At 43.3% G+C, this 26,737-nt stretch overlaps 1 protein-coding gene and 1 long non-coding RNA gene across 3 annotated transcripts in view; one reads left to right on the top strand and one right to left on the bottom strand.

The window, feature by feature from the left end:
* LOC119646437 (probable trehalose-phosphate phosphatase 2) overlaps window positions 1-26,737 on the bottom strand; it is a 43,526-nt gene that overhangs the window by 254 nt on the left and 16,535 nt on the right. For both annotated transcript variants that reach the window (XM_038046888.1, XM_038046889.1), the window contains exons 3-5: window positions 13,411-13,738; window positions 13,162-13,348; window positions 83-189 (exon numbers count right to left, since the gene is read on the bottom strand). In XM_038046888.1, the coding sequence (XP_037902816.1) occupies window positions 83-189; window positions 13,162-13,348; window positions 13,411-13,738 (622 nt within the window). The remainder of the gene's footprint in view (window positions 1-82; window positions 190-13,161; window positions 13,349-13,410; window positions 13,739-26,737) is intronic.
* LOC119646438 lies at window positions 8,012-8,666 on the top strand. The gene is made up of 3 exons (XR_005248739.1): window positions 8,012-8,169; window positions 8,245-8,322; window positions 8,525-8,666. It is a non-coding gene; the product is annotated as an uncharacterized LOC119646438 (long non-coding RNA).

Here is a 26,737-nt window from a genome sequence, read left to right as displayed (position 1 = left end):
AACATTAATAACAAGTAGGCGTTTATTTTGTTGTATGCTCTACAGCAGTTTACGCCAGCTTGTGAGCAAAATATAAACTTACTTTCATTAAATCTTCATCGGTAGTGTCATCGCCAACAGCAATTGTCTTAATAGCATGTTTCCAATCTTCTCCGAAATTTTTTCGCAATAAAAGTAAAGCTGCCTCACCTGAAAATTATTTAAAATATTTTAATTTTTTATCTGTCCGACGGATTAATATTATTTCAAAAATAGATTTCAAACAGACAGCTGAGTGCGTTTTAAAGATTTAGAGTTTTCTCGGGTAAGAAATTTTTATTGACTAAGTGCTGACTTTCACTAAACTTCCCAATATCGTGTTCCATTTCATGGCCTACATTACTGGAAAATTTTATGATTTCAAGATGGATGAATTAAGGGGGTATCTTGCCAAGTAATGTACCATTATTATCTTTATTTGAACAGATGGTGGCAAGGAGGGTATTTTGTGGTCTTCCTATTAAAGGGGGTCCTCATGATAATTTTTTCAGATTTTTCGATTAGATAGTTTTAGGGAATAGGCCTTTTTTTGGTAACGACATTTTTCACCCCCAACTCGTCCCCACTCGCAACCAAAGCCGCTTACACACTACATTTGGCAAAATTTCAATGCGAAACGATGGCACTTGCTACATGTGTAATAGTTCATAGTTACAGCATTGCAACTGGAAAAACAAGGGCCAGAAACGTTACTCTAGCGTGTATTGTCTTCTAGGCGACAAGGAAATGCTAGATTCCTGAAAACTGCATAGGGACCCTACAAGGAAACCAAAACGAAGGAGGAGAAAACACAACTATTGATTTTGCTCAATGGGAGTTTACCAGATTATTCAGAGAAATACAACGAAAACCCCTTTTTGAACTAAAGTGGGGAGGCTCTGATTCATTATCATCATCATCATCAACGGCGCAGTAACCGGTATCCGGTCTAGGCCTGCCTTAATAAGGAACTCCAGACATCCCGGTTTTGCGCCGAGGTCCACCAATTCGATATCCCTAAAAGCTGTCTGGCGTCCTGGCCTATGCCATCGCTCCATCTTAAGCAGAGTCTGCCTCGTCTTCTTTTTCTACCATAGATATTGCCCTTATAGCCTTTCCGGGTGGGATCATTCTCGTCCATACGGATTAACTGACCCGCCCAACGTAACCTATTGAACCAGATATTATCCACAACCGGACAGTCATGGTATCGCTCATAGATTTCGTCATTGTGTAGGCTACGAAATCGTCCATCCTTATGCAGGGAGCCAAAAATTCTTCGGGGGATTCTTCTCTCGAACGCGGCCAAGAGTTCGCAATTCTTCTTGCTAAGAACCCAAGTCTCCGAGGAATACATGAGGACTGGCAAGATCATTGTCTTGTACAGTGCGCGGATTTCATCATTGTAGCTGTTATCGGTTGTGACTTTCGACCCTAGATAGGAGAAATTATCTACGGTCTCAAAGTTGTAGTCTCATATCTTTATTCTTCCCGTTTGATGTTGTTGGTTGGTTGATTTCTGGTGCTGACGTTGCCACTATATACTTTGTCTTACCTTTATTGATGTGCAGCCTAAGATGTCGCGCTGATTACTGCCTGCTCGATTTGGATGAAGGCAGTTTGTACGTCTCGGGTCGTTCTCCCCATGATGCCCATATCGTCAGCATAGGCCAGTAGTTGGGAAGATTTAAAGAGGATCGTACCCCTTGCATTTACCTCAGCATCGCGGATCACTTTCTCGAGGGCCAGGTTAAAGAGGACGCATGATAGGGCATCCTCTTGTCTTAGACCGTTGTTGATGACGAATGGTCCTGTGAGTGATCCTGCTGCTTTTATCTGGCCTCGCGCATTGGTCAGGGTCAGTCTAGTCAGTGTTATTAATTTCATCGAGATACCGAATTCTCTAATGGCCGTGTACAGTTTTACCCTGGCTATGCTATCATAGGCGGCTTTAAAGTCGATGAAAAGATGGTGCAACTGATGTCCATTTTCTAGCAGTTTTTCCATCGCTTGCCGCAGAGAAAAAATCTGATGTGTTGCTGATTTGCCTGGAGTGAAGCATCTTTGGTATAGGCCAGTTATATTCTGAGCATATGAGGCTACCCGGCCTAGCAGGATAGTGGAGAATATCCTTGAGGCAGGTCTAGTACTCAACGTTGAAAATTTCTACAATCGCAAATGAGAGTCCTCGGCCATCTGATTACACCTGAAGAAATCAAACCGGAGCCAGTTAAGGTGCAAGCGATTTCGAGCTTCCCGCTTCCAGAAACCGTTAAGGATCTCAGAACGTTCTTGGGCATGTTAAACTTCTATCATCGTTTCATGCCCAAGGCCGCCCATCATCAATCATTGGCTGGGCCGAAAACCAAAGACTCCCGTCTGATAGTGTGGTTTCTAGAGACTCTCCAGGAATTTGAGGACACCAAGCAACTGATGGTAGACTTCTGGCATTTCCTCAGTAAGATTCATCCCTAGCCGTATTAGTCGATGCCACAGACATTGCCGTAGGTACGGGCCATAAGCCACTCACTTTTACCTTGAAGTAAAAACCCGACTTCGGCAATTGAGTTTTATCAGACAGTTCACTCCCGACATTCAACACGTGTCGAGAAAAGATAAAGTAGCTGCTGATTCTTTGTCTCGTGTGGGCCAGACATTGTATCGCATGGCAGAAGTGCAAAACAGCAAAACATGTGAGGAAAGGGGCAGCAGTGTTCCCTCGGTCCACCAAGCCTTTTGCGAGACTCCCACGGTTTCGGGTATTGCCTGACAATCATAAATAGATTCACGCGGTGGACTGAGGCAATACCGCTGAAAGACATTACTGCACAATCTTGGGTAGAGGCACTCTGTCGAGAATAGATTCCACGCTTTGAAGTGTCGGCAATTAAAATTACTGACCAGGGAATACAGTTTGAGTCCTGGCTTTTCTTGGAGTTGGATAAACTTCTCCTTAAAAGCCACCGAGCAACCGCTTGCCATCCCCAGTCCAAAGGGATGCTCGAAAGGTGACATAGACCCCTGAAGGTCTTTACAATGGCTCCTGTAACTCGTTCTTCTGGGCCTCCAAACAGCCAATCGCGACGAGTCTGCTGCAAGTCCTGCGGAGCTGGTATACGGGGAGAATATGAGCTCCCCAGCGACCCTGTTCTCGACATTAAGTTGGTTGTCAACGTTACCGGTCTGTCGCCACTACCCGCCAACTACTCGAAAACCGTGACTGACGTGCCCAGGGATCTCGAATCTTTTAAGCATCTCCTAATTTGGACGGACGCTCCTCGGAAGCCGCTGTAGCTACCTTATGAGGGCCCCTTTGAAGTCCTCGAACGAGGCCAACATTATTATAGCCTCAATGTCGGGGGCATGACCAAACGGGTCTCCTTGGTTCGGCAAAAGCACTTCGTCCAGCAAGAAAACACGATCAGGGCGAGAGGCGCGCGACGCGTCCGCTTCGACTTGCGGCAGCCGAGCTGAGGGCGCTGTGCGTCTTGTTCCTCGCTGAAAATCCCTTTGTTTTCAGCTGAGGGTGGGGTGTTGTGGGGGAGTGAACAACTTAATGGTCGCACGCGCGCGAATTCAATTGACCACGATAATGAAGATAATGAAAACAGCCTGAGCCACAGTTAGACCGTACCGCGCATAATGGTTACCCTGAGGAGTAAGTCAAGGATAAGGGGGCTGTTTTAGTGCGAACACACAAAGGACACAAAGGTCTTTCTACAAGCGAATTAGCGTTAGTAATTATCAGCAACTTTGGTGATAAGCCATAGTTGGTGCCTCCATAAACGATTCACGGTAACCATTAAGCCTACTGGAGTGATTATGTTCATAAACGGGCAGTTAACCCGTATTGGGTGGAAATCTAGCTGGTATAAACAGTCATCCGGATAGCTCAGTGGTTAGAGCACTGGGTTGTCATACGGAAGGCCGCGGTTCAAATCTCGCTGGTGGCAGTGGGATTTGTATCGTGACTTGACGTCGGATGCCAGTCGACTCAGCTGTGAATGAGTACCTGAGTCAAATCAGGGTAATAATCTCGGGCGAGCGCAATGCTGACCACATTGCCTCCTACAGTGTTCTGTAGTGTACCGTTACGGTCTTGAATGAAGTGCTCTAACACACTTCAAGGCCCTGATCCAATATGGATTGTTGCGCCAACGATTATTATTATTATTATAAACAGTCAAGTAGTTAGGAATGCATTTGGACTCTATACTAACATAGAAGTATCATATTCAGGAACAGTATCAGAAATTCTCCAGATAGCCCCGGTACTGTAAGATTGGGATAAGTAAAGCCTTGGGACTTTTGCCACATCTGCCTCTAGTTTCATTTTGCCACGAGAGCTGCCAGTCGTCTAGAGTGCGTTGCCGTTCTTCGCGAGCAACCACCCCCCTTGGTTCATCTCCCTTGGGCTTGTATTTGGCTTGACGATCCTTAGCAAGAAGGGCAACGGGGATCACTCCCGCGATCACCATCACGGCCGGTTCAGAGACAGTGCGGTACGCAGACGTCACCCGCAAAGCTCCTCGTCTCTGTACTTGCGCGAGGCGTTTACGATATACCTCCTTGTTAAGAGCGCCAGCCTATACCTCTGCGCCGTAGAGCAGGACAGACTGCGATGAACTCATTAGGAGACGGCGCCTGCTAGACGTAGGACCCCCAATGTTTGCCATTAGCCTACTTAACGCCGAAACTCCAGCTACAGCTTTGTTCGCTGCTGCTTTGATTTGCTCAAAAAAGCTCATCTTTGAGTGAAGAGTCAACCCGAGGTATTTTACCGCTGATTTTGACTCGATTATCGAACGATATGGGATGTCAGGATGACTACTTCGGTTTTTTTCAGTGCAAGGTTGAAACCATGAGTAGTCATGCATCCGCTTACCCGTCGCATCAATATGCCGAGTCTGCTTTGCGCCTGTTTGACAGTGCGTCCAGCAACAAGCGCTGCGAAATCATCCGCGTAGCCAACCAGGCGCGACTCTTCTGGCATGTCGAATTTAAGTAGACAGTTATAGGTAGCGTTCCAGAGGTCCGGCCCTAGGATCCCTACACATCCATAATAACAGCCGTTTTAATGTACCCTTGCATCGTATGGTGGCCGAGACTTACTTTGCTAACAGCAGGAAGTTGATAACATAAGTATTGAGGGTAAATCATCCCATATTTGAGACACAAAACTGGTTTGGCATCAAATGAATGTGAACTTAGAACTACTTAATCCCTAAACAAACAATGGTTTCCAGATGTGCTTGAAAAGATATCTTGGTCGTAATCATCAAAAAAGGTCAAAGAGTCTTTTGGCATTGGGCTAGTATTGGAACATAACCCGACCTCACGAAAAATGACGTTTATATTCCAGGCGAGGATATAAGTTATTCTATTGGTGGGTGAAAAATGTGTACAATAAAAATGTTTTAATTGTGCCATTCGAATCTTTTCCGACAGTAGGCCACCGTCAAATATTCACACCGTATCTAGTCAATTGATGTGGAGTTGTCACCAGTTGCTGCTGAAACTTGCCCGGCTGAAAGAAATATTTCGGACTTGGATGACAGGGCCCATGTACAACGCTGCCAATGAGGAAGCTGACAGGCTTGTTCATCAATGATCTGGTTCGACAATCATTATCATGAACGGCGCAATAACCGGTATCGGTCTAGGCCTGCCTCAATAAGCAACTCCAGACATCTCGGTTTTGCGCTGAGGTCCACCAATTCGATATCCCTAAAAGCTGTCTGGCGTCCTGGCCTACGCCATCGTTCCATCTTAGGCAGGGTCTGCCTGGTCTTCTTTTTCTACCATAGATATTGCTCTTATAGACTTTCCAGGTGGAATCGTCCTCATCCATACGGATTCAGTGACCCGCCCACCATAACCTATTGAGCCGGATTTTATCCACAACCGGTCGGTCATGGTATCGCTTATAGATTTCGTTATTGTATAGGCTACGGAATCGTCCATTCTCATGAAGGGGGGCAAAAATTCTTCGGGTGATTCTTCTCTCGAACGCGGCCAAGAGTTCGCAATTTTTCTTGCTAAGAACCCAAGTTTCCCAGGAATAAATGAGGACTGTCAAGATCATAGTCTTGTACAGTAAGAGCTTTGACCCTATGGTGAGACGTTTCGACCGGAACAGTTTTTGTAAACTGAAATAGGCTCTGTTGGCTGACAACAACCGTGCGCGGATTTCATCATCGTAGCTGTTATCGGTTGTGATTTTCGACCCTAGATAGAAGAAATTATCAACGGTCTCAAAGTTGTATTCTCCTATCCTTATTCTTCCCGTTTGACCAGTGATGGTGTTGGTTGGTTGGTTGGTTTTCGGCGCTGACATTGCCACCATATATTTTGTCTTGCCTTGCCGCTTGCTTGATCTCGATGAAGGCAGTCTGTACGTCTCGGGTGGCTCTTCCCATGATGTCGATATCGTCAGCATACCTCTTGCATTTACCTCAGCATCACGGATCACTTTCTCGACGGCCAGGTTAAAAAGGACGCATGATAGGGCATCCCCTTGTCGAAGACCGTTGTTCGACAATGGTGGGACCAAAGCTTGCAGCTTGCTTAGACATCCACTATGAAGTCTACTATGAAAGGTGAAATGGCAAGAGTTCACGCAGTCGAAAGGAGGGATTAACTTCCCGCTAACAAGTAGAAATCTTTGTGAATGAACCTGGGACCTTTAAAGGGGTAGTTTTTTTTTCCTCTTACAAAGAAGGCATTCGAATTTTGATAAGGCTTTTAAGTATGCACTGATGCTAAAAATGGGGCGGGGGTCTCGCCTATTTGTAGCCTTTTTGAGGAACGGGAAGAGACGCCCTTGCACTTCATAGAAAACAGGGTAGTCGCTTCAGACTTTAGATAAGGATATTCTGAGAGCCGTTTTCAGACCCGCAAGAGCTTGCGAATGCCATAGGCGGTGGAAGTCTGAAGGTTGGAAGGGAGGAGCTGCACTTCCCCCCACTAAGCTAATCTAATCTGGAAACCAAATCGCTGGTTCGAAAGGATTTGAAGTCTTTTTACTTGAACCCCAACTCCCCTAATTACCAGCGATGTATGGCCCCCACTTTGACCCCACAACCTTGTAGTTTATAGTAACGAAACGAATAAACAAAAACGATTAGATAGTTATTTCCTGAGCAGAAACGACTTATCAATTAATTAATAGGAAACTAAAAAACTTGGTGATTCAAAGCACCGAAAAAATTGAAATGAAAGAAACAAACTTAACATTTCAAATTTTATTCAAAAAAGTTATCAACAAATCCAAGCTACAACTTGTTAACACGACGCATTTGGGATGAACCTAATTTAAATTCATATGGAGTTTCGTGGTTGTTTGTTATTTGTGGATTGCTAGATTGATAGGCTTGGGAATGCGCAAATGCAAATTTACCAATCAAAATTACATGTCGGAATCGGAAATGAATAAATATCTCGTAAAGTTCATTGTAAATAGATTGACCATGAATTTCAATAAATGTGCAGTGGTGAACAATCAAATGTAAACTCCATTTGCATATTCACGAGTATCTGCTCGCTTATTGTATTCTCTATGTTTTTCGGGAAGTTTTAGGAAAGAGCCAGAGTTTACCCCAAGCGATACGTCCAGCAGATTATCACATGCAAAACAGACTTTGTTTTCATACTTCTGATTGCAATTGTTGAGTAGTAATAAATTTTAGAATATACGAGCATGTTCACTCCCGTAATAATTTTGGGTGATTACACAGAATTAATGAGGCTCATGGGGCACTGGAAAAAAATATCACCCGAAAATGTCAACAATCTTGCGGGGCTGGAATTGATTAGGGGCTGAAACAATTATCTCCCAAAAATGTCACTGACCCTGAAGCACTGCTGATATGTTTGAAACTGTCTCCAGTTTGACATAGATTTTACAGAAGTAGTAAACATTTCAGGCCTTTATCTTTAGTGTACCAACTGATAAGCAGATCAGCAGACAGACGGAAAATGGCACTATATCCCCCAGCGAATTTGATAACTAAGGGAAGGAATGTATTATGTGAATCCGTGTCAAAAGTCGTTTTTTGTTTAATTTTGAGCATTTATTTTGATTCGACAATATCCAACTATACCAACCAAAGTATCTGTTACAGCTGGCTATAAACTTGACCCATTCTTGTGGTAAATCGTACCTCGAAGAATAGTTTCTTCACGTTTTGTAGTGACAAATTGATTCAAATTTTCGCTTTTTCTCAGAAACGGGAGTACTATTTCGAAAGTTCGTGCTGCGTCAAAAATTGGAAGTAGAAGTGGTTAGGCAGATGAATATGCAAGGTAAGACCAGTTTCGGAGCAAACAATAGTGCGTTTTCAATCTTTGCGAGTTTTCTTTAATGTTTAAGGTTGCCTTAATAAGGAACTTCATCAATGCGTGAAGCTTCATGAATTCGATTTAGCTAACGAGTCAGTGTCTACCATGTCTCCTTTGCTTATCATAAATCTTGCCCCTATAGATTATCTGTGATCCGCATTTTCAGATGGAGTTTATCCTCGACTTCATGGCCATGGTTTTCTTCTTAAATTTCATCAATATATAAGTTACGGAAGAGTCCATCCAAAGGAAAGCCTTCCTTCCATAAATATTGCGTTCTCGTACCGAAGTTAGTGAATAGCTTGGATCAATTTGGTGCACATTTTCTTTCTTTGTAAACCTTTCCCATCGCATGTGAACCTCTGCAAACAGTTGCTTGACTTCTAATGTTTGCCGTTGTGTTAACATTTATTTCAAAACAACGAGAAAACGTCAAAAATGTAAAATCCAGAGTGTCCGATTTCGAGTTGTGAGACCACTAGTTGAAATAAAATTTCGAATTCAAGAACAGAGTCGTTGAGTTTGTTTTATTCTTGTGGATTATGTTATTCGCGAGGAGGTTTCAAATTGGTGACCCCGACGATAATAATTAGCCTAAAACACTACGAAAATGACCATCAAAGAAAAGACTAATATCGGAAACATAACCATCTAAAACGAGCAAACACAAGAGTAAAAAAACTAAATACGGGAAATTTGTCTCCCGCGCATTGCTTGAATTTGTATGGTGCAAGGAAAGCATTGCACATATTCAACGTTCTCCAATGCGCGTGAACAGTTCGCCGCATGGTTTCGATGATGTTGTAATTATGTATGTGATGCATGATATGGGGAAACATACAAAAGAAAACCATATAAGCGTCATTGATACACGCCCCAGTTGGATTCCTCGTAACTTTCTGGAAACAGGAATTAAAGCTATGGTTTGTATATAACTGAGTGCCGACCGGAACCGGCGGATCAGCAATGATGCCAATAGCGACTCAGGCACCTAAGTAGGTTGGTGACAACGTATAAAATTTCCCAAGCCAAAATAAGTACACGAGACTCAACAAACGTATTAACTGAGGCTGATTTTAAGAGGACCGAAAAGCGTTTATTTATTTAATCTAAACCCTAGGGAGATCATCTAAACCGTAGTGCGGATCGTCGGATACCAGTCGACTCAGCTGTGAATGAGTACCTGAGTCAAATCAGGGTAATAATCTCGGGCGAGCACAATGGTGACCACATTGCCTCCTGTACGGTACTGTAATCCTGTAGTGTACCGTTACAGTCTTGAACGAAGTATTCTAATACACTTCAAGGTCCTGATCTAATAAGGATTGGTGCGCCAACGATTATTATTATAATTATAAACCATAGGGGCAAAAGCTATTCACATATGTCACGGCACATGAGGGAGCTGGCTAGTGACGATGCGGAAGACGAATTCCTTTGAACGGTTTCGATGCAATATTTAAGCGCGCTCGTTCGGGTTGTCTGAGGCTTCGAATGCTATGGTGCTATGGATGCAAATTCTAAAGAAATTGTACAAATAGTTCCGATATCCTGAGTACTTCCATCCTCCTCCATAATAAATACGTTCACTGGAAAGAAGGCGTTTGCTTGTCGAATTCTTCACAAATCGTCAGAACACATTTTCGTCAAGGCTCTCAGCAAGGGTGGGACAATATCGCAGGAAACCCATTGTACCGCCAAGATATTCGCTTTGATAGAGAAATACCTGGATAACTTACAAAAAAAAAATGCAAAGCTGAAAGATCTGGAAGTAGGGAACATACTAAAGTCTCTGACGGTTATAGGCCTGCTTGAAATATTATGATCAATAGGTACTCTATAACCAGTAAAAGGGGCACAATAGTTCTTTAAGGACGCGATGCGACTTTCCCTTAACAATCCAAGACGAACCCATCAGTCAACAAAGGAAGCATGATTCGCCATCACACTGCCACGAGAAGGCCGGCTGTTGCTATGCGAACATGTCTACCACCAGGAAAAGTTTCTATTGACCGAAAAGAATTCGTATCCAACATCCATTAGGCAAGCATTCTCCAACTCGAGCAGATTTTGGAGACTTGGTAATTATCGTTTGAATATTCAAACGGTTTCTCGGAAAGTCGTCTAAAATCAACACCAAGATCACTAGTTGTTTGCAGGAAAAACAAGTCGGGAAACCGGAAGCGGACCCTTCAGGTACGGAAGATTTTGTGTATTTCTTAGTATGTAGCGCGTAATATATGCATAGATTACGTGAGAGTATCCTCTTTCGGGTGAGACTCACATTCATAATCTTGAATTTGCAAAGAAGCAACAACTTTGAGATATTATAACTTTGTTAGTAACAGTGCGATTTCCACCAAACTTGGATCATGCTCTATATCACTGCAAAATTTCGTGGTGCTAGTATGAACGTAAAGGGGGTTTTGCAGCCAATTACTAAAAATTATAGTAATATGCTATTATTAACTTTATTTGAACAGATCGGTAAGGAGGGTATTTCGGAGCCCAGGCGCCATGCAGTGGCAGCCTCAGATTTTTCGGACGGGTAGTTTCTGAGAATGGCCCCCTTAAAGAAATGATCAATTTCAACCCCCCGCACTCCCCACCTTTCTAAACAATGTCAAAACTAAGACCGGTTTCGAAAAGCACTAACCGAGACCTTTAATTTGATACCCCACATGACTATATTTGATGAAAAAAAATGTACACCCCCCTTTTGTATGTATGGGGATCCCCCTTAAATTCGACGTAAAACTTACAGGATTATCAAAAGGCTTACGAACACTTGCAAACTCTTTCATGATGCGGTATACGGCGGTGAAATCTTTGTTATTCGAGGCAGCTTCTGCTCTTCTCATCAGCATAATGCTGGAATCCGTTTTGCCACGCGTGCACTACGTTGAACTTTTCATACTTTTCCACAGTAAGGGAACTCCAACGTATCGCGTTGACCTTGACAAAGAAGCTCTCAACTCTTCAGATGCATCGACCCGTTTTCGTATTTCGGCAGTCAACCAGGTCTTGTAACGTCTTTTTGGGACATGGCCGACAACTTCACCTGCACCAGAGATAAAGACATTTCCGAGCAGATGCAGCAGCGGCGCGGAAACAAAGATACGCAACCATTAAATGACAATCAGATGTCTCTTTTGGAAGGCAATGTCAGCGCCGCTTTTATTACGCACATTTAGAAGACAAGTCCTACATCTATTGCTGATCATGAAATGGTCGATCTAGTTACATGTTCGTCGCCTTGCGGTATCTGCCAGCAATTGTTCGACAACGACTTCGGGCATGCTACGACTTGACTTTCGAGAGAATCTAAGCGCAGTGCCGAGGGAACGGAGTATTCCCCAGAATTCCAGTAATTCTGCTTAACGAAGTCGTCATAAAGGACGATTTGAACTGGGGAGACGAATTCAATTTCGTCCGTCGAAAAAAAATTGAAAAAGGCCGGGCAAGTGCTAAAATAGCAATCTAAGCTAGTGTTAGTCGAAATAGTCGCAAAGTGACTAATCTTGTACACCTGGAAAAGTAATATAATATATCGCTTAAAGGCATGAGGACAGATCGAACCTTAATATTGACTGAATTCCTAGATACCTACAGCCATAAAATGTACCATACTGCTATATTATACTAAAAGAGATGGCGGACTTAAGACCACTTAATCATTAAACAAAAGGTTTTTGTTACTTCGGCGAACTTCGTAGGAATTTCATTTGGTAATAAGGCCCGCCAACAGTCGTTTCTTTAGGAAACAAGGTAAGGAGTCATACTTTGGTAGAGATATTGCTATAAAAGCTAGAAATGCATCGTTCTCATGAATTAGAAAGAAACCTTCGGTAGAGAGAGCATCTATGGTGGGTGAAATAATAGTTCATTCATCTTGAAAAGAAAATTTTGCATATTACTCAAAATTAGGGTCCATGTACCAAAATAACAAGGAAAGCACCTTCTTCTTAAAGGGTGCGCTCTGGCATTGAGTGTAGGCAACATCCTTGAAAACAATAAGTAAAAAATTAACTAAATCGACTGTGAGTTCACCAATCTATAAAAAGGAAGCAACCAACTCCTGGTTGCCATTTGCGCTTACGCGACTCCCATGGCAAAGAGGAGACAGCATTCGAAACTGAAGCTTGTTCTTCCAAAAAATCAGTTTTGAGTATCTTACAAATGGAGGTTTACTTTAATATCTGCCGTGAAGGCATAATCTCATGGTCCTCTTTGGACACGGGTTGGTTTGGAGTCCACTATCAGAGCCCCGAAAATACTGCACAGGAGTACTAGTGTATACTGAATGTACATTTAGCATTCATATCAGTGGATATGGGGCCCATCTAATACCTTTGCCGCAACTAAGGGTTGCGGCGCCTGAGTTGTCCAGCGCAACTCTACGCTTGAGCCCAAAAGGAGTTCTGTCCGCGATATGAGCCCAAGCACAACTATCATGATACCCCCACAAGGGCACCAATTGCAAATAACTGGGGCGAGAGCAGTCTCTTCAGGAGTTCTCCTGGCACATCACGGCTCCCATGGTACCAGGTAACGTTCGGTGAGATTTCGTGGTGAGGGTCCGTTGTGGTTATCCGCATTGAGATAACCACAACGAGCCTTTCCCGCTCTGAGTACATATGAAGCTAATATAAAATTTTTGGATGCCTCGACGTTCGAAACATTTTTTGATTGGTATTAGGGGCTTTGTAGAAAAAGCTTTGCGTGATAGCGGCTGGTAATTTATATATAAAATTTATGCATTTGTTCGCAGCTTCCTTAAATAGATACAAAGTTCCCTCTTACCTTTATTCCAATTAATTGGTGGTTTAGCTTCAATTGCACTAATAGCTTGATTTGCTCTAAATCCATAAGACTCAATAGTTTTTGTTACATTTCGCAGCAATTCGGGGGTAATATTTGCAGCAGCATCACGATAATGGAATGTTAAAGATACTTTCTTATCCTCTACCCAAGCACCTTCAATGGAAAACTAGAAGTAGAAAAGATTCTTCAATATATTTTCTCCTAAATTTTGAATTATTAATTTCTTACCCTTTTGGTCATTTCAGCAACCATCTTCGAGTAATTGTCTTTTACTTCTTGGGGTAGTTGAAAATCTGATCGGCTACCATCTGCATTTTGAATTTCGTAACCATGGTTTCCACCGTAGGTAATATTTTCTAAGCGTACTTTGGATTTGATATCACCGAGACCTCGCCCTGATATGACTGCTACGAAAATATTTGGATTTTTCGTAAGCCTTCTCAGGGTGCTCTCGGTCTCTTCGGACATTTTTGTGAAATCAGGATGATCCGCAATCGCAGCCAGAGTTCCATCGTAATCGAGAAATAGGGCCAGCTTGCTGTTTGGAGTAAGGTACCTGGAATGAGAGAGATATTATGATTTTTTGTTTTTAGAAAAATTGATGATTGTAAAATTTTTCAATTATCTATTTATTGCTCAGATATAAATGCTTTGAAAGTTTTGAATTATACAGCCTCCACAGGCCTTGTTTATGTGTAAAGTCTCTGCTTCCATCCCTTGATTATCTCCGATAGGTTGAACAATTAGGAACAACATTGACATTTTCTGGTCTAAACTGTGAAGGAATTGAGTTCAAACCGTGCCATTTAAACAAACCCCGAGATTGGTATGTATGATGCACATAGAAAGCATTCCTGAATCAAAATTGGGCAGAGGTCGGAGAGCAAGCACTAAAATTCAAAGAAAAATCAAGAAACTGATAAGTGTCTATGAGCCAAATGAGTAATGCTCGAGCGAAATTGAGGTGACACCAATGATAAACAAGTTCAGCCAGCTGCAGGCTGACATGTGTGGCACCAACAGAGAAACAAGTCGGAATACCGGAAGCTCGCGCTTCGGGTATAAAGGTTTTGTGTTCATCTTATGGAAGAAACTTCAACGCACATTTTTCTGTCCGTATATAGCTACAAATCCAACATAATCCTTCATATTTTTCCAAACTACGAGACATACGTACATATTACAGCCTAATATCTATGGATGCTCAGCCTAAACAAACAAACTGCCTATTTCCGAATACTGTACACATATATGCACGTATATAAATTGATCGTACCCATATTTCCGATTTACTTCTTATATCTATCGGAATTAGGCACTACCCGCAAAGTTCATTAGCACGCATATATTGTATACCTACATACACACATGTCTGGCTGACAAATAACTAAAAAACTAAAACAAAATAATTCTCTGCGACTCAACTCATAAGAACTCATTTCGTTGTGGTATTGACGAATTGATATGTGATGATGACGTCATGCAGGTTGTAGAGTGCACGAAATTCACGAAAAATTGTAAAGTTTCACCCCCTATAACTGTGTTAATAATAGTTGGATTTTCTTCAAACTTTACCAAACTGTGAATTATACTCTTCATTATCCGCATGCCGAATTTTGTACTTCGGGGATGAACATAAGGGGGGTGCCGGGTAAATTACTAAAATGTGGAAATATTCTATTATTAACTTTATTTGTGTAGATATCGGAACCGGATATATTTTGAGGCCTAGATTTCGTAGAGATGCACCACTTTGTTTTTTTTCAGATTTTTCGGTTGGATAGGTTCTGAGAACGAGACCTGTTACACTTTTTGTGGGTCATATTTTGAACCCTCACTCCCCTATGTTTCATCTAATATCAAATATTGAACCAGATTCGAAAAGTACTAATTGAGACCTTTCATTTGATACCCTACATGGCTACATTCTGTGAAAAAAAAATTTGCACCCTCCATTCACATGTACGGGGAGCCCCCCCCTTAAACTTAACATAAGATGGCGCCACTTACTGCATGTAAAGGGATCACCGATTACATACTCTCACCAATTTTCGTGACAATCGGTCCAGCCGTTTCCGAATAAATCGGGTGTGACAGACAGACAGACAGACAGACAGACAGACAGACAGACAGACCTGTGAGGAGTGGCCAGATCTCCCATCAGGCGCGACCCCAGCTGGCGGATAGGGGCATACCTATTGATGTGTAAATATGTGTTCATGCACTTTTCTTTTTTGACTGTGCATGGGCTAGTGTTTGCTCATCTCTGGTGCGCGGACCAAAATGGCTATGGGAAGGATACCCAGAACATAAAACCGCCATGGAAGACGAGAGAAGGAGGAAACTTACGGTGCAGGGGCTCGGAACCCCAGTACCGGCGGCTTTTGGGAGTGAGCAAGCGGGCTCCCGGTCGTCGATATCCCTCGACCGCAGTGCCTCGGTGGTGGACAACTTGGCCACCTTGGCATATAATGCTACAAGTGATTTGGATCTGGAGAAGGAAGTATTCAAGCGAAGTACGACTTTACCGAGAACACCAATAACAAGACCAAACAAAGATGAACTAAAAGCAGCTTTTTGGACAACAAAAACCGTGACAACACCCACCGCACATGTTCAAGATGCTCGACAGCAGGAGGTGCTCCAGGAACAAGGAAGAGATCCATTCAAAAGAAGCTCATCAACTTTGAGATCTCCACCAATGCCAAAGACGATGAAGGATAAAGTACAGGCCAAAAGTGAAGGACCATGTAAAAGGAGTAACCCTGCCGGGACTTATAGGGAGCAGAGTCCCGATCCGGAGGAATTACCCTTCACCCAGCTTGGGGCAAAAATAGTTGAGTTGTCCGAGTTTATCAAGGACAAGCACAACGTGCACCAAGCCATAAAGAATATGGTGAGGGCTATTAGAGTCCTCTATAATAGATCACAGATATAGGAGAAGAATAATAACAACACGCCGGACCCCGCTGTGCCAACAGTATCACAAGCGACCCAAGTGACGCCTAACCGTTCTACCATCGAATCCCAGCGAAATAAGCGAGTACGTGAAAAAGGGGGGGATCCTTTAAGTAATCAGCAGGCGCCTAAGAGAAAAAAAGGCGGACAGGACATCCGGAAAGCCAACACCAACAGGTCAGAAGGAGGAAACCCTACAGCGAATCTAGGAAACTCGACCAGCGTTGCGAAGCCTAAGACCAGCGAAAACGATGGATGGACTAAAGTTACCAATAAAAAAGCGGAACGAAAGGCAAAAGTGCGAACTCGTCCAGATGTAATTGTTATCTCCAGTAATGGCAATCTGTCCTACGCGGAGATACTCAAAAAGGTCAAAGCGGATCCCGACCTAAAAGATCTGAGCGGAAATGTAAACCGAATCCGAAGAACCCAGAAAGGGGATCTCATGTTCGAGCTGAAAAGATCCAGCGTGGGCAAAACTGATGACTTTCGCACTCAAGTGAAAAACTCACTTGGGGAGAATGCCGCAGTGCGTGCCCAAAAACATGAGATCTATCTTCAATGTAAGGATCTCGATGAAGTAACATCGAAAGAAGAAATTTGTATTGCTCTGAAGGAGCAATTCAAGTTGAATGAACTCACCGAGGAGTCTATTGTGGGCTTACGAAAAGCCTATGGTGGTACTCAAACAGCCACAATACGAGTACCAGCGGAGGCAGCGCAGATGTTATTGGCTGCCGGAAGGGTTCGGATTGGATGGGTTGTCTGCCGTTTAAGGGAACAAATTTCACTGAAGAGGTGCTTTAAATGCCTCATGTTTGGACACTTCGCGAATGCATGCACCAGCAGCATTGATCGATCCGATCGATGCAGAAGGTGTGGGGAGAAAGGCCATATTGCCAGAGAGTGCAATAGGGACCCCAAGTGCCTATTGTGCGAAGTAAAAGAGGGACAGGATAACCGGCATATTGCCGGGAGTGGTAAATGTCCAGAATTTAGGAAGGCGCTCACTGCAATGAGAAAATGAGGTTTATTCAAATAAACCTGAATCATTGCAGGGTCGCTCAGGATTTACTTGAGCAGGCCACGTTCGAATCTGAGATGGAAATCGCCATCATAAGCGAACCGTATAGACACCGTCATGGTGGCATATGGGTCAAAGATTCGACTGGTGGAGCGGCGATATGGGCTTGCGGTCGACAGGCCATACAATGTACTGCAAGTCAGGCAGGCAGTGGCTTCGTGTGGGCGAAAATAAGTGGTGTATATGTATACAGCTGCTACGCCCCGCCAAGTTTGACACTGTCTGAATTCGAGCAAATGCTTGATAATCTTGTTCTCGACGCGAAGGGACGAAGTCCAAAGGTGATTGCTGGTGATTTCAATGCTTGGGCCCTAGAGTGGGGTAGTAGGGAATCAAATGCTAGGGGGCGCAGTTTATTAGAAGCTTTTGCGCAGATGGACATAGTTTTGGCTAACGAAGGTGCTGTAAACACCTTCCAGAAAGGGAGATCAGGCTCGGTTGTAGACCTGACCTTTGTCAGCCCTTCGCTGGCGCGTGGTATGTCCTGGTGCGTCAGCGAACGCTACACCCACAGCGATCACCAGGCAGTTTTCTTTGAGACATGTGTCGAACCTCAGGGCAAAGAGCTATAATGCCCGAAACCGAAAAAGATTTCAGGCTGGTCTGCAAAATCTTTGGATGAGCAGAGCTTCTTAGAGGTGTGGTTGGATCAACCTGATATAGCAGGCGCCTCTACGGAAAGAGCTGTCCATCTGGCTCAATGCATCGCCAAAGCATGTGACGCGTCCATGCCTAGGAGGTGCGCATTCCCCCGTAGAAGACCAAATTACTGGTGGAATGATGAACTGACCGGCCTTCGATCAGCCTGCCACCGAGCGAGAAGAGCGGCTCAGAGGGCGGTAGGTAGAGTCGATCAAGGGCAGAAGGAGTGCGCCTACAGGGCAGCCCGCAAAACCCTCAAGCTCGCCATCCAGCGAAGCAAGAGGAAATGCTTTAGGGAGCTCTGCTCAGAAGCGGACGTAAATCCGTGGGGGAGAGCTTATGGAATCGTGATGGGACGATTTAGAGGCCGTTCGTCTCCGCAGATCACGTGCCCCGCCCTCTTGTTGAAAATCATCCAGGGGTTATTCCCCCAGCAAGAGGGGAACACGGACACATTCCAACCACCTCTGAATGTGACAGCAATCCCGCCAGTCACCAGAGACGAGCTCCTGGAAATCTGCGGCAGAATAGGAGACAATAAAGCACCGGGTCTGGACGGAGTGCCGAATAAGGCCCTTAAGCTTGCCGTGAAATCCAGGCCGGACATGTTCGCTGAGTTGTTCGAAGCGTGCATGTCCGAGGGAATATTTCCAGCGGTATGGAAGCGGCAGAAGTTGGTGCTTCTGCCTAAGCCTGGTAAACCACCAGGTGAACCATCCTCATACCGACCCATATGTCTTTTGGACACGGTGGGGAAAATGCTAGAGCGGGTAATCTATAATAGATTACTCCCAGTAGTTGAGAGCCAAGGCGGCCTTTCAGATCGGCAGTATGGATTCCGTAAAGCCAGATCAACCATTGATGCCATCAAATTGGTTACTGGCTTGGCCGAAGATGCAATCCACGGAAAGGGTAGTACCAGCAAATATTGCGTGGTAGTAACCCTGGACGTGAAAAATGCTTTCAATTCGGCCAATTGGAATCTAATCCGGAAATCCCTAGCGAAGGTTGGTATTCCCGCCTACCTCGCCGCAATTGTCGATAGTTATTTAACTGAAAGGAGGCTCTGGTACGACACTGATGACGGACCGCAGGAGTACGTCGTTTCCGCGGGTGTCCCGCAGGGCTCCGTATTGGGTCCACTACTGTGGAACATCATGTACAACGATGTTCTTAATCTTCCCCTTCCGGAGGAAGCCACAGTGGTGGGTTACGCTGACGACATTGCACTGGTTGTTGTCGCAAAGCATCTCGAAGATGCTGAGTTATACTCAAGCGAGGCAATCAGTGCTGTCAAATGCTGGTTGGAGAGCTCTGGTCTGACGCTTGCGGAGGAAAAAACGGAAGCGGTCCTCATCACGAAGCGCCGGAAGAGAAATTACGCCTGTGTTAGAGTCGGGAATCATATCATCACTTCCAAGCCGGCCATCAAATACTTGGGGGTGGTGATAGACAGGAAGCTCAGCTATAAGCAACACGTACAGTATGTTTGTGATAAATCATCCACTGCCAGTATGGCCCTGGCCAGGATGATGCCGAACGTGGGAGGGCCACGGCATACCTCTAGGTTGCTTATAGCCAGGGTGGTGACCTCAATCATGCTCTATGCGATCCCAGTTTGGAGCGAGGCGTTGCGGATGTCAGTTAGCACTAGCAAACTGAATGCAGTCTACAGGAGGACAGCTCTGAGGGTATGTTTTGCCTTCAGGACTGTCTCAGATGATGCAGCATTCGTCATCTCTGGAATGATGCCCATTGACATCTTGGCAGATGAGATGGCGAATATATACCATGCGAATATATGCAGACGAAGAAGGCTGAGAGGGAGAGATCCATAAATAGATGGCAAGAGCGGTGGGAACGCTCGGGAAAGGGTCGGTGGACTCACAGGCTCATTCCTGCCATCAAGGAGTGGTTGGAGAGACGACACGGTGAGGTTAATTATAATCTCACCCAGTTTCTCACGGGACATGGAGGATATCTCCAATACCTTCACAGGTTTAAATTGGAGACCTCACCCGACTGTCCAAATTGCGATGGAGTCCCAGAGGACCCAGAGCATGTTTTCTTCCACTGTCCGAGATTTGTGGAAGAAAGGAGGAACCTAGAGGAGACTCTAGGAGAGGTGCTGGTACCAGAAAATCTGGTGCCGAAAATGCTAGCATATCAAGAGAATTGGGATGCGGTCAACTCCATGATCGCATCAATTCAAGATAAATTGCGAAAGGCAGAGGAAAGGAGAAAAACGCGGTCACGTGCGCCGCGTATAGAAGAAATGGGATTAAGCTAGAGTGAGCTGACTCCGCCCCGTGATGTAATACTTTATGGTGGTTCCGCGGGGCAGGGAGGGAGTCGGGGGTGGTTTTAGTGGGTAAAAATCCCACACGCTGGTGTGTCCAGACCAGTGTCTTTTGAAGATTTCCACCTCCTTAAAAAAAAAAAAAAAAAAAAAAAAAAAAAAGACAGACAGACAGACGGACAGACGGACAGACGGACAGACAGACACCGTCTCGATTCTAATAAGGTTTTGTTTCACACAAAACCTTAAAAAGTGTGTCCTAACACTGAAACCTGCTGTTATTGTCTAGAATCGATTAGCGCCATGATGATTGACGATATACTGGAAAAACGTCCTGGGTTTTCTCCATGTTCGAATTATTCACCTAATAGGAAAGTGTACACCGTCTGTTCTGAGTGATTGAAAATTTCAGTTTTGCAAAGTACCTTTGGACTCTGTTTAGTCTTTGTTCATTCGATAACGACGTCCGCTTGTCAAGATCGAATTTGGATTTTTTTGGTCGTAGGTTTGGTCCATGGAGTGTTGCATATCAAGCCATCGTGGTTTCGGTCGACCTTGCGGTCGTTTCCTATCAGCTTCGACTTAGGCTCATTTTAGCTAGTGAGTTCTCTTCAGTACACCAAAGAGAGGAAGTTGCTCTACAATTGGTTCGGTCCGCCATCAAGTGGATGAATTAGAACCACTAGTGGGTTTTTCCTATGGATATGTTATAATTCGCACCCATGACGTGTTTGCGGATTGATATAAGGAAGCGAACAGCATCTGATAACCATTTCCGTCATGTAATTCCCAGAGCTCTGCCCTGGACGTAACCTTAGTCGTCTTTATATTTTTGAGAGGAGGAGGAGCCCGTGAACCAGACAAATTAGAGAAAGTTTCTCTTTTATTGGTCCGTGCCGCCAGAGAGAATGGTACACTCATTGCTCACTCAATTCCAAACAAGACTAAAGACAGTCACGAAACGGAAAACGCAGTATGACTTGATGGTCAGATATTTCTGGAGAAAAAGGTAGAGCTTCTTGTTCTTCTTTCACACAACTTACCGTTCTAAATAGCCGGAAAAATGTTCAAGCTTATCAGCTGGGTTTCAAGTTCAAAGCCGATGGTTCAACGTTTCAGAAAACCATAGACAAAAAGGATTTGACACCACTTATTACAAGATAGGAGCTGCTCCTGCCAAAGTAGTTGCTCACAGCTGTTAGGTTTGCGTCCTTCAAGGAAGAGCAGAAGAAATAGTTGGCAGGATACAGTAAGCTCAGCAGAAAAATGAGAGAATCAAAGCTATCATCAACGTTCTAACAGTCAAGCAGTATAAATATTTCATCCTTAGAGGTAAGGCTGCTTTCAAACTTTCAGTTGATTGTGAGTTGTTGGTCATGCCATGAACCATATAATTCAAAATGAGACGAACAACTCACGAGAAAGGTAGACGTAGTATTCACTAACTGCGTGCAATACTTGAGAATTTCTTAACCCGGGGAGAGTATGCCGCTTCAACCCCTACGGACGACACTGCATTTATTTCCGGAATCAAATCATAGGGAAAGCCAACTTATTCCTGTGGTACTTAATAGCTCAACGAAGTTTATATCGTCTGATGCTATCAAGCTTACAACATAGTCAAGGAATAGACATCACATAAATTTAAGGAAAATTTCAATGGAGAATTCGGGGTGCCCAACTTACAATCATGGCATTCTTAGAACATCATTCGTGTTACTACTGTTGCCTAGAAGAGAAAAGAGAGGGAGTTGCGTGAATGTGGGAATGAGGCGTGGTTGCCGATCCAAAAGCTATTGGAGTAATCTCGTAAAGGACTTAATAGCCGCCAGTTAAAACTCATTAATTTGTTCATGTTGAAGAAAAAGTTCTTGCGGCCGTATACCATCGTCAATGTCAAGCCTGTCAATAATTGTGATGTGCCTCAGAAGGATTAAACTTCGAAGTTTGGGCTTTATGAAACTCCAGCAATTTTTTAAAGGGGGACCCGCCAAATGGCCGAAGTCTGGAAGATTTGAATTTTGGGCAGGTTGGCTGGAGTCTCTTGTCGTTTGGGTAGAAGTGCTACGAGTAGGTATGGGGAAATGAAAGTTATAGTGTATGTTTGGTTATTACGTAACGTTAAAATAATATGTTATTAGGTAAAGATCTTCTGTGGGTATTATTCTGTCATAGGAAATATGTATTATTCTCTATATTGACACGAGATAGCCCTCGCCTTCCAGTTTAAGGGGAATTCGATTCTTTTCAACAATTGCGGTTTCTTGGGACGAATTTCCAAAATCCACCTGATACCGTGTTTCTAGTCCGTTTTCAACTTACACTAACGTTCAATTGTTCGTTAAACTTTGAATTATTGCACTCGCCTCCTTTCTTACTAAGAGTAATCACTTGCACCCACCTAAAACACATCTTTGGATGAATGTTCAAATCAGATTTTAACACTCATTTAAAATTCCTTTCTTCGTATTGATGGATTTGACTCTTCTCAACTACTTTTCGCAAACAGGTCAACGACTGTTGTTCTGGTCAACTGTGGTTGGACATCCACGCAAAATCATTTATCATGCTTCCAGCGTTATCATGATCATCTCATTTCGTAAGCATTTAATGCTATCCACTGTCTGAGCTCGACATCTAGTTAACAATATTGCCAACAATAGCACAATAACAATAACAGGAAAATTAAGAGTAAATTAACAAATTTAGAAGGAAGTGTTTTGAAAAAATAAGCGCCAAAAGAAGAAATTTTTGGTAGTTGTGGAATCAAGTAGCAAGTAAAAGAGATAGAAATCTGTGATAGAAGAAGTAAAAAAATGCTGAACTTTATTAAGAAAGGAAGGACAGTCGCAGAGAGGAAAATTCAGACCTGGGTTGGAAATCGTGTGCACCAACGCGAACTTGCATAATTGGTCTTCTACTTCTCTGCCCGAGATAACTTCCGGTCGGGGGGAATCTATTCCCTTTTCTCCCCTCCCCCTCTACAAGCCTGCTAATAAGGTATATACCATAATTAAGTAGAAATGTTTCTGACAATCTCATAGATCTAATGTGAAACTTAATTCCTCATTGGTCTGGGTTGTTCGATGGATTATAATAACTGATGCTGTTTTAATTGGTTAATAATTTCTAGATGGTATTAGAAAAGTTCAACATCCTTTATTAGAAGCTGGTATATATATATGGCTTCATCAGTATGATTATTTCTTAATTAATTTGCCAGCGATCAACAGAATTAAGCAATTATTTTGAAAAATGTCTCTTTAAATTTAACATTATCAAATTCAGTCTATATCTCTAGTTATAACATATTTGAAAATATACTATTCTAGTATACTGTACTATACCGTACTACACTATACGTGTAATTACTACGTCAGGAGGCTTATCACTGTGGCTTGAATTTTAATATAAACACAAATGGTTTTGGTAATAAAAAGTTAGGAAGGATCGAGTAGCCGGCAAAACTGATAAATTAGAAACAGATAGAACAAACAATCGAACTGTTCTATTTAGCTAGCAACAATTTTGTGCCAGCAGAGGAGTGAATCTTGAAGTACGAGAGGGGTTAAAAGCGCGAAATACCGCAGAAACTTAAGCAGCATAGTCAATGCCGGTCCCATCTTGGAGAAGCCCCTGCGCTCTTATGCAGGAAGCAGAACAGCGTACATCGGGTACAAGGAAAATTCCGAAGTTGGACTGAGAGAGTCTAATGGGGAAGTGAAATCTCCTCAATGAAGCCAGAAACTAAAAATGGAGAAAAGCCAAGAAAGTTGCCGTATGGAAAACTACTAGTGCCTACGACGAACGATGGTAAGTGTATTGAAGGTTCTATTATACTTGGACTACAGAGAAATACAAGAAAAAACTACAGAATGGAGGCCTTTTCGATGCGCTAAACATACCAAAAGCGAAAAAAGCGATGAAAGTGGGAACTGTATAAGGCGAAGAGTTGGAAGACCTACAGGGAACAATTAAGTTGCCATTGAGTGAGGCAGCAGAAGCAAAACTACGTAGATATCGCATAGTCATTGAATATGAGGATTAGGACGAGATTACTATAAAGGAGGAATTTTGTGGGATATACTGCAGCTGAGGAGTACGTAGGGTGGCCCAAAAACCGCTTCGCTAAAGAGTTATCACGGCCAGTCATGTCCAAATCGGTTGGGTCGCCTGCCGACTCAGGAATAGATAAAAAGATACTTTAGGTGTTTATAATTCGGACACGTGCAAAAACTGTAATAGGGTACAGAACAGGTCCAAGCTGTGCTATCTCTGAGTGACAGGAAAGATGGAAGAAAGGGCCACATTCCTAAAGGTGGACGAAAATCGTGCTCACATCGATCGAAGCGATCAACACTATGCGCAAATGAGGTTCTTATAGCCCAACTTGAACTATTGCCATGCGGATCAAGACTAGCTCGCCTTCATGGTACTTTAAAATAAAATCGACGGTACCGTTGTTTGCAAACAGTTTACAGATCAACACAGCGAGGTTTGGGCCACGGATAATAGCTTAAGAGCTGTGCTGTTGGCGGGCGAGAATCGAGAGAACAACGAAGATTCATGAGAGCTACTACACCAGAGAGAAAATAGGTGATATATCCATCTATTGTCGCTATGCGGTACCAAGTTTTGTGAGAGAGCCATTCCAATCAATGGCGGAGAGGATAGCGAAGGATGCAAACGGCCATAACCCTGAGAAAATAGCTGGTTGAGAAATGCAAACCCATTATTAAGAAAGCAGCCGAACTGAGAATGCCTAACTCATCTCTGCCTAGAATCAAATGCCTCCCCAAAATACATAAAGAAGGCAACCAGGGCAGAGAGATAATAGCGGCAGCGAATTCACCGACCCAAAATATTGCGAAGTGGCTCTTGGAATAAATCAAAAGGTTAGGCCTAAAAATAGGAAAACGAGCAGTGGGAAATGGCAGAGAAGTCATTACCAGATTCATCGAGGCCGGGGGGATACAAAGTGATGAAATACTAGTAGCCTTCGTCGTAAAAGCGCTGTTCCTAAGGGTGCCAATGAAGGAAGCCCTACACTTGTTCGAGAAATGGATCACGACACACGAAAACTCATCAGAATGAGGGAACAAGGCTAAACTGTATAAGAAACTGTGCATGAATGAATCATATTTCACATTCAGGAATAAATTTTATAAAACAACCACCGGGAAAGCAATGGGCAAGCCCCTCTCACCGCTGCTATGTAACGTATTTACGGAGAACATGGAGAATGAACTCGAGGAAGCTGGGGCACTCCCGAGATTCTGGATCAGATACGTGGATAATGTATTAGTAAGTGTCAAAAGGGAAGAAGCAGGAACAATCCTCGAGAAACTCAACCGGGCACGCAGGATCATCGAGTTCACCATTTGTTGTGTTAGGAGACTAACTGCGAAAAAAGGCAAAATAAATACTTTTAACTAATAAAAAGCAAAAATATCTTCCAGAAAGAAGCAAGTGCGAAACGAACAAAGGAGGACTTGAATTACTTGCAGCTCTTTCTGGTTTGAATGTTGTATCTGTAAACACTGGATAAGTTAAAATTTTCCGAAGCAGAAAGATGAGACCAGTTACATTTGTTAGCGATATTTTAGGCAACAATATCCAGTGGTACGTTAGTGAGGACAGTCATCATCAGACTGTAATTTTGGAAATCAGGTAAAATAGGAGAGCATATTGGTCCCGGAAGACGAAATGACAGTCAACAAGTTTGACGGAGAGATTTCCAAAAAAAATTTTGTAAATAAATACAACGTTTCCAAATTTATTTGGCTATCATCACAGTTAACGCTGTAAGCGACTGTGTAAGGAAGTTGGCTTGGACCTTTGCATAGAACCCACAAAACTATAATCTCGAAAGTAAAAGACAAACACTCTTCACCGGTTACTTGCCTGAACTTGTTACATGAAATAGTGACGAACCTTTTCCCAGAAAACGCGTGTTCCAGTGAACTTCCATCAATAAAAAGCCGCCTGACTTAGCATTCTCAGCAAAGCTCTTTAGGCAGCAGCCAAAATAACGCCAACCATGTTTGCCACGGCATTTACTGCATGTCTTAAAGAAGCAGCAATTTCCAGACAATGGACGAAACAAAGGCTAGTTATTTATTGTCAGGCCAAATAAATTCTTGGGTAAACATTCTTCCTACAGGCGGATATACCTTCTAAATAATACTAGCAAATTATTCCAACGAACAATCTACAACAGATAACTTTCGATTCCCGAAAAAGTGGGTGGTATTCCTGCGAATCAGTTTGAGTTTCGGAAGAGGAGTTCTATGACCGACGCAGCTTATCGCGCTCAAAGAGACAAATATATGCATTGATAACATTCGAAATGAAGAATGTCTTCAATTCCGCGAAGTGGGCCAAAATATAATACTAGAAACCTTAGTCACACTAGGCGGTGTATGACCTGCTTACCTCCTAATTGAAATGGTTTTGTGCTACGATTCAAAGAAAAGTTCGAAATCTTATCGTGAATACTTATGTATAGCAGATCTTCCTACTGCTAGGGACTTCATTGGTTTCGCCAGCATTGGAGGCATTGAAATGGAGTT

This window comes from Hermetia illucens, chromosome 1 (genome assembly GCF_905115235.1).
Source record: "Hermetia illucens chromosome 1, iHerIll2.2.curated.20191125, whole genome shotgun sequence".
Taxonomy (NCBI): domain Eukaryota; kingdom Metazoa; phylum Arthropoda; class Insecta; order Diptera; family Stratiomyidae; genus Hermetia; species Hermetia illucens.
The sequence above is the reverse complement of the archived record's forward strand: the minus strand, read 5'-3'. Positions and strand labels throughout refer to the sequence as shown.